This window comes from Nestor notabilis, unplaced genomic scaffold (assembly GCF_000696875.1).
Source record: "Nestor notabilis isolate BGI_N333 unplaced genomic scaffold, ASM69687v1 scaffold4096, whole genome shotgun sequence".
Classification (NCBI taxonomy): Eukaryota; Metazoa; Chordata; class Aves; order Psittaciformes; family Psittacidae; genus Nestor; species Nestor notabilis.
The window spans coordinates 275,370-284,307 of NW_009931350.1; the positions used below are offsets into that span (position 1 = coordinate 275,370).

At 44.6% G+C, this 8,938-nt stretch overlaps 1 protein-coding gene across 1 annotated transcript in view; it reads left to right on the forward strand.

The window, feature by feature from the left end:
- Positions 1-8,938, forward strand: part of MAGI1 (membrane associated guanylate kinase, WW and PDZ domain containing 1) — a gene marked incomplete at its 3' end in the record, with an annotated part of 336,541 nt that overhangs the window by 275,363 nt on the left and 52,240 nt on the right. Inside the window, 5 exon segments of the mRNA XM_010015843.1 lie at positions 688-745; positions 3,013-3,101; positions 4,116-4,235; positions 6,590-6,772; positions 7,640-8,260. Coding sequence (XP_010014145.1) covers positions 688-745; positions 3,013-3,101; positions 4,116-4,235; positions 6,590-6,772; positions 7,640-8,260 — 1,071 coding nt within the window.

Sequence of the window (8,938 nt, forward strand, 5' to 3'; positions counted from 1 at the left end):
TGTTAATTATGTTAATTGAAAAATGAAATCTCTGTTACATGTGATTATGGCAATATGTGTTTTTACATTAAATGCTGTGCAGTGAAATACATCTGTGTGCCAGCACCACTTGGGTGGATTCCATGTGCCAGGTGTTTATGTTAATTGCACTTTGTCCTGTTTCAAGATGCACTTTTGTGTTGGGGTCATGGCTGAGCAATGCAGTGTAAACCCCTGAGATTAGAGTCAAAACCCCACTTTTTCAGCAGTGGTGAGCATAAATGGCTCAGCCCTGGTGCAGGAGATGGAAGATGTCTCTGTTGCTGCCATCATCTCCCATTGTCATAGACTGGTGTTAAAATGCCTCTCGCCAGTTGCCTGCATCAACTTTCACTGCAGAGCTCTGCAATGGTGGTGAAACCAGGAGGGTACTTGAGGCATTCCCAGAGAGGAATTTTATTGATCACTTGTTCACTTAATGCAAAAAGCAAATCTAAAATTGACTGGCATGAGCTTCTTCCCACTGATTTGCTAACCCAGCACTGGTAGCACGGGTGGTGATGTTGGAGCCATGCTACGCCAGCCTTTAAAAGGAGGCTGTGATTGTTCTGAAAAGTGTTTGAAGTGAACTCTGAGCTACCATTAGGTTTTGCACACTGTCAGAAAAAAATGCATTTGAGGCTTCAGTAATGCTTTTTCTACTTCCAGAGCTGCCTGCTGGTTGGGAGAAAATTGAGGATCCTGTATATGGTGTCTACTATGTAGAGTAAGTGCTTTCCTCTGCAGCAGTCTCAACTAAATAGGAGAAGGAGGAGACCTTCATACAGCCTGGGGGATGCTGTAGGGGCTTGGAAAGGGCATTCTTACGTTGCCATTCCTATCCTCTGGTGGGTTCTGACATGGGAATGGGCTCAGGGGGCACAGGACCACACTGGGAGGAGGAGGTTTTGCTCCAGGGGTGGACTCAAGGAAGACAGGAGCACCCTGGGGTTGGGGCATGCAGTAGCCCCAGCACCTCACCAAATACTTTTATCCAGAGAACATTAGCAAGTATGCAATTAACTGAGCTTGATCCCCTTGGTACGGTGCTATGATCAAAATATGAGTGTGCAGAGCAGGCCACTAATTCAGTTATGAGTCAAAAAGCACTCAATTGGATGAGCCTGTGTGACCAAACAGCCACAACAGAGGTTCTTGCATCAGGCTGTGTTGTTGTGAATAGAATTGCAGGTTTAATGGGACTCTCTCTGGAATTGGCACAGCTTCTTCTTTATCTAGATGTCAGATCGCTCCCTTGGGAAACCCGAGATCTGAGTTTTGTTTCATCACTGACCCCATAAAATGAATTTTTAATTATGTGTATACTCCTGTCTAGTAGGATGGCTTATGATAGCCCTCAGAATAGACATGGAATACAGTTTCTGTCTGCTTTGGCTCATTTCTGACCCTACCATCTGTGCCTAGAGAAACAAGGTTAGCAAACTGTGTAATTAAGGCTTGACATTTATTTACCAAAGACATCAAGAATATTTTTCGGCTATTAAATGCCATGCCAAGAGGTCTTTACAGCATTTTTTCCTGTCACTTTATATATATATGCCCATTAGTTTTGTGGCACTCCATAGTGCTGAAATTAAACAGAAAGTAACAGCAATGAGAGATAAATTTATTTTACTTACTATCTATAAGCTAGCAAAATGGTTATAATTTGACCATTTGTCTCTGTCCCAGTTCACACACTCTATTATTGCATAATAATTTTTATTGAGAAACAACTTTATCCTGAAAAAGCTTGTTTAATTTTGAAAGTAGTTCTCATTTTTTCGTAATTTTCTGAAGATAACTTGAAATGGGAAATCTTTTCCAGAACTTGTTAATGGGGTTTTATTTGATTAGTTAAACAGTTTCCAGGGATTTAATATTGATCTTTACCAGAAAAAATTCTGAACATAACTATCTAGAGTGCTTTTATCATAATTACTCCAAAAAGTGGTTGGTTGGTCATTCAGGGATTTTACCTTTTTAATGTAAAAATAATGGGACATTATTTTTATATGTTTTTATATAAAAATATGGGACAAGAGTCAATAAATAGCAAGTTCTTAACAGTAAACTTTGCTTTGGATAGAAAGATGGGCTTTAAGCTTATACAATTTTCTACTTGCTCCTCTGCTATAGGAAAATATTTGACTATTGGAAAGTTGCTCTTGTACAGCTGATGAGCATCTCATCTCAGCTGCAGAGAGCTCACAGACCTGCCCCTACCACCTGGCATCTGTGGCTGGGGTTCATCATTTGGTTTCATAGAATGGTTAATCCTCTGCACAGTACATTGCTTGTTTGCCATGTTTGGGGCTGGGCTGCTGCTTTTTTCCTTTTCCTCTTAGTTTTGGCTCTAAACATCTCATACAGGTCAAAAGCTGCCTAAAGGCCCTCCAAGGGAGACAGCTGAAGTTTCACCATATGCTGGTTTCCACTGAGGGTGTTTGCTGGTGGCTGATTCTGAATAGATTTTGATCCATTTGGAGCCCAGCTTTTCAGCTCATAGCCTGCATTGCCACAGATATTTTTAAGAACCCCTGTTAATAATGTGCCTTGATGAAATAGCTGCCAGATGTTGCCAGATGTTGGGGTTTTCTGTTGAGGGGTTTTTTTTGGTAACTTCAGTGAGCCAGGGAATGACTGTACCTCTGGTAATCTGATTAAATCGGGGATGATACGGGACTGGTTTTTAAAATGAAATGAGACAGAGCACCTTTTCTGCTGTAATCTCATTTTCCACAGATAGATCACTACTTTAATGTGTTTTTAAAGGAATTAGCTGTTCCTACTCAATACATCATATCAGTACTGGAATCCACTTGTTTGCCTAAATACGCTTTTTGGCACAAGTAGGTGAGCCTTACTCCACATACACTGCTGCTGGATTTGTTTGGTACTTTACTCCTTTCCTCAGAGGAGTTTCATGCCTGTCCATCATTCCTGCTTGTCACATAAAGGGTTTCCTAATTTATTGCTCTCTTTCATCTCCAGCCACATCAACCGGAAGACGCAGTATGAAAACCCAGTTCTTGAAGCAAAGAGGAAGAAACAGCTTGAGCAACAGCAACAGCCAGCTGAAGGTTGGCACCACCAAGGGCGTGATGGTTGGGGTTTTCAGGAGGGAATGTTCCTTCCCTCCTCTTGGCAGCACCATGCCAATGTGTTTGTTTTTCCCTCTGTGGCCTTAAGCATTTAAAGGCAAAACGATGTGCGTAGGAAAGGTAACAAAAGCCCTTCACGTAAGATGTGGCAAAGGAGAAAATCTGAACCATATAACCACTTAAACACAGTAGCTTTCACCCCTGTTAAAGGGGAGACATTTTTCTTTTCTTGCTCTTTATTTCTGGAAAGGCTTCCCAGAAACAATTAAAAAGTGTATTTTCCTTTTTAATCTGCTCCATGAAGTTACTCACTGTAGCTGGTGGTGTTCCAGTCTGCACAGGGACTCAGGCTATTGAAGGGATGAGGAGTGGCCATTTACATGTGTACTAGGGAAACCCCTCTGCATGAGTGACTTCTTAACACAAGACATTTGAATGAGATCAAGCTCTAGCAGCTGAATTAATTTCATTATTTTAAAACCCTTTTTTTTTGCCCCCTTTTTTTCTTGTCTTGTCATTTTATTTATTTTATTCTATTCTATTTTCTTTCAATGCAGCCCAACAGCAGTGAGGGGCCTGTGGCATTTTGGTTTGTTTTGGTAGCTTCGTAGCTTTCACACCAAGTTATTTAACAACAGTTTCAAAGGGGAAAATAATTTAGGCGTCAATATTCCGCTTGCAGCACCATTTCCCACAGCATCAGTTCTTCTACTTAGATGCCATGAGTGCCATGGGGAATAGATTTCATATAAAGTCAAGACGACTTAGAAGCAAATCAAGTCCCAAGTTTGGGTGTGAGATAGTGTGTCCCAGCAGACAAATCAGTTGACCTGAGACTCCTTCAGAACTGGCTTTTAAACAACCCATTCATTTTATTCCCTCTCTCCATGACTCTTTTTCCTCTCTTACCATGCTTCTCACACCTCCTCTGCTTGAAGCCTGCACTCCCAGCGTGTGTACATGCAGGAGCTCATAGTGCTGTCGTGAAACAAGTAACGTGTCCCTCTCTGCCCTCTCTAGAATGGACAGAGGAGTGTCCATCTCTCCCAGCACCCGCTGCTCCAAACCATGTTTCAAACAACCAAGAAACAGTTCGGGAAGCACCAGTGCAAGGTAACAACCTTGTTCAACCAATTTAAACCAATTGTAGAAGTGCAACAAGGTGTTTTTCCTTAGAATGAAATTCCATCAGCCACCAGCAAAAGGAGTATTCCTATGACTGGTGTCACATGCCAGGGCAAATACTGTAGACCTGCTTTGAAGTTGTACCTGTGTACAAGTATTTTGGGCTAGTACAGCCTTATTTATTAGTGTCAGTGGTCTGGGTATAGTCAGCGGCTCACACACCAATTGCTTGTCTTAAATAACTTATCAGGCAGGACATGAATCACCCCTGAATTTGTACCATGAGCAGAAACATTGCAAGATCAGGTTGCCAGCAAGGGCAGAGTTCCATGTGTACCTGTTGCAGTAAAAGTGCTCTGGTTACACATGGTTGTAAGCTGGCTTCACCTTTGTCTACATCTAAATTGTATACCAAGCAAATGCCATTGCTGAGCAAGGGGTGCTGTGGTCCTATGCAGACACTAGTCTTCCTTGGGGAGATGTCTGTGAATGCCACCTCTGCCTTTTACACTGCCAGGCTGAAGCAAGGGCTGCCAAAGCATCTGTGCATGGCAGTGCAAAGGAGTTGTCATGCAGGGGATGATGTTAGAAGCCTCACTCTGCTCTCCACCCGCTTCTGACTGCCAGCCACCGAAATGGTGCAGCAGCATTACAGGACAGCACTAGCCTGTCTCAGCACCACTCTGAGTGACATGTCCTGGTACCCACTGATGACTCCTTCTCTCTTTCATTCCTTCCTTCCTCAGTACTGCTCCCTCTTTTCTCACTCCCCTCTTGCAGCAGCTATTTCTACCTTCCCTCTCCCCCTGCTCTGTGCCCAGGGGTTTCCATCTCTCCCATTGATGGCACTGCTGGTAGGATGTGGGCAGGAGTACCCCTCCTTGTGCCCCTGCTCTCCCACCTGGGATTTTGTAGATATACTTATTTGAAATGTTATCCCCTCCCAAATACTGTAGGTGTGACATAGCCTGTGGTGCTGTTATACCATTACTGCAGGGCAAGTTCACCCTGTGTTTGTAGGCAGACACCAGCAAACTGTGCTTGTTCCACTTGCCTTTTGAACCAGAAATCAGCCCAGGACCAAGCCCCGGTGCATGCTGCCTCTCAGACATGTTTGCTACTGGAGACATTGGGTTGCATTTGGTAGTCAGGGTCTTTTTGCAGCTTGGGGTCTGAGCAAAGATGTGTCCGTGATGTGCAGGATTACTGTGTTCCTGTGCTACCCTTCAAAGGCAGAAGGCTGCAAGTCCTCACTCTGCTCCTTCATAAATAATCTTCGAAAATACTTCTTTTTTTCCTCAGTCAAAGGCTTACGAGTCTCAAATCCCCTCACTCTCCCTCATGGTCTCCTTTCTGAACAGAGGCACATGGCAATGCTGCCGGGGTTTTTGAGATGCACACTGCTGATCCTGGAGCTGTCACCAGAGGGCTTAGTGGCACAGTCTTTTCTCCTCTAAGCATTAACAACAATTAAAAGCGCAAAGGTGTTTATAGTGTTGGCACTGTGAAGTACAGCAACCAGGATTACTTTCCTGAGCCTGTGCGACATGCTTTGCAAGGATGCACTTTTGTCTTTGGAGCACCTTGTTCCCTCTCAACCATGCTCCCGGAGAACATTGACAGCCCTCCAGCACAGCTGCTCAAGTCCCAATCCACTCTTTGATCTGTACATCCTTCACATCAGTGTTTCATCCACAACAGGCAAGGAGCAGAAAGGAAAGAGAAAAGACTTCAGTGTCTGAAGAACATCAGCATCCTCCCTTTTTTGACAGGAGCGGGTCACAGGGTGATAGTGGTGGTGGGGTTATGCTGAAGGGTTATGTAGTGTCTTCCCAGAGCTCAGAAGTTGCATTTTGCTTGGTGGGTTGGGAGAAGGCTGAGTGGAGTGGTGAAAATCATAATGACACTCCTGTCTGCAGACACTCTAGCTGCAGATTCCTGTAGGAGGCATTTGTGCTGCCCCTGTCTCATCTTTCCTGGGATGGATATAACTACTTCAGGACAGAGATAAGACACATATCTAAGGCAGCATTGCCAGCTCTAATATATTCCATTCTTTAAAGCAGCATGTTTTCTCCTTTGTAGCCTTGTGGCTTTGGTGTGCACAGCCACAGCTAACAAAGTGCCAGGTACTGAGGGGTTTTTGCTCACTTCTTTTACTGTGTGATTGGATCCAAGGAGATGGGTGGAGTGTGGTGAGATGAGAGGATGCTGAAGTGCAGTCCCATCCCAGCACACTGCTGTGTTTGTCCATGTACTTGTTAGAACAGGGAGGGACAGAGGAAAACCAGATCAAACACTCTTGCCTGCCTGTTTATAGATTTTCCAAACTTCCTACACAGGAAAACCTTTTTTTACACGGAACCCCTCCGAGTTGAAAGGGAAGTTCATCCACACCAAGCTAAGGAAAAGCAGCAGGGGTTTTGGCTTCACCGTCGTCGGAGGGGATGAGCCGGATGAATTTCTCCAAATCAAAAGTTTGGTGCTTGATGGCCCTGCAGCGCTGGATGGCAAAATGGAAACAGGTACCAGTGCTTTAAATCAAAATCACCACCACCACTTTGCTTTATGTTTTTATATATCTGGTCTCATGCGCAATTCGTAAGTGACTGTAGTCCTTGTCCTCTTTTTGGGGAAAGGCATTCAGCTTTCCCATCTGCAAGCAGGGAAGTGAGATACCTGAAGGACATGTTCAAAATCTTATAGTAAGGCACTTCATGTGCTGGAATTTCACCTCAGGTGTCAAAACATCCTTCTGGAGCTCTGCCAGCTCCTGCTTTCCGCATGCTGCGCTGCTGAGTGGAGCCATCAGTTGTGGGGTCCCACATCAGGCTGCAGGTTACTGCTCCCCACTGTGGCGATGGCTGCATTTAACATGCCTGCATTGCAGCCCCAGTGTTAAAAAGTAAATCATAACTTAATCAATACCTAAATTTCAGGCTGAAGTGTGTCTGAGACATGACACATGGCACTATATTTGAGCAGTTGGTATTTGAGAACCTTCTGTTATAGCTCTCATGTGCTCTCAGTTTTGTTTCAGTCATATGTCAGTGTAGCACTGCGTAGAAGAGTGAGATCTGGACTTTGAAATGGCTGTTAAATGGGCCATATACCATCATTTGAATGTATCAATTTTTAGTAAGAGCCAATTCCATCTTCTCTTTCGTAAACATTTATGTACATAAAGGCTTTATGCAGCGAATCCATCATGTATGGAGAGTTCTTGCTTGCCCAAGTGTCACCACTCCTTTTCCTTGCAAAGATACTTAAGTGCTGCTGTTTGCCTGTGAGTGGTATTGTGAGTGCTGCAGATCAGCTCGTGGGCTCTAGTCCTACATTCCCAGAGTGCACAAAACATATGTGTTTGGTATATCTCTCTGTGTCCTCTGCAGGGGACGTCATAGTCAGTGTGAATGAGACTTGTGTGCTGGGGCACACTCATGCTCAAGTGGTGAAAATCTTCCAGTCCATCCCCATCGGTGCCAGCGTGGACCTTGAACTGTGCCGAGGCTACCCCCTGCCCTTCGATCCCGATGATCCCAACACGAGCCTGGTTACCTCTGTGGCAATTTTGGACAAAGAGCCGATCATTGTGAATGGGCAGGAGAATTATGACTCCCCGGCGAGCCACAGTAGTAAAACAGGGAAAGTAAATGGCACAAAGGAAGCAAGACCCAGCAGCCCAGCTGAAGTCTCCTCCAATGGACCCCATGGTTACCCCAATGACACAGTCTCTTTGGCGTCTTCGATAGCAACACAACCTGAACTCATAACTGTGCATATAGTGAAAGGGCCTATGGGCTTTGGGTTTACTATAGCAGACAGTCCCGGTGGGGGTGGCCAAAGAGTGAAACAAATCGTGGACAGCCCAAGGTGCCGCGGCCTGAAGGAGGGTGACCTTATAGTTGAAGTCAACAAGAAGAATGTGCAGAGCCTCACTCACAACCAGGTGGTGGATATGCTGATTGAATGTCCTAAGGGAAGCGAAGTCACGTTGCTGGTGCAGCGAGGAGGTAAGTCTTCAGAACTGCTTTAAAGTAGTTCTTCTTGACATTTAGAAAAGAAATGCATGCCATGAAAGACCTGCTCTCCTAAGCCTCTCTGTAGAAATGGTTTATGTCCTGAGGTGTAGGAACTGCCTCAAGCTGGCAGTTCTCAGGTCACATAGACAGTTACAATATTGTTTGATGCTGCACTGGGGGGAATGTGCATGTAGTTCCCATGCACGCATGCACTACACGCATCTGGTAATGCACAAAAGGGTGGTTTGGTTACACATATGGTTACACCTTTACTTGTGTAACAAACCCTGATTTCATGGTCATAAAAATTATTTTAAATAGGACATGGACATTTCTGGAGCTGTTTTGGGAGGTAGAAAAGGCTGGTAATACATTCTGTACTTTGCAGTGTTCATAATCAGCTATCCAGTGACTCTTCACTGTGGAAGGGTTACATTTGGGGTACAAGTGGGAGTGGAAGAGAGAATTCAAACTTCTCCAAGTTGTAAGCAATTGAAATGTTACTTCTGGACATGTTTATTTGCTGTGCAGTGGGGAGCTGAGCTCAGGTTTTGGTTGCATTGCTGAGAGGCAACCAGCAGGGACAAAAACCACACTCCAGGCAGGATGTCTGCAACCCGCATGGGGGCATTGATGGTGCTCAGTGGGGTCAGTCCTTCTACAAGAACT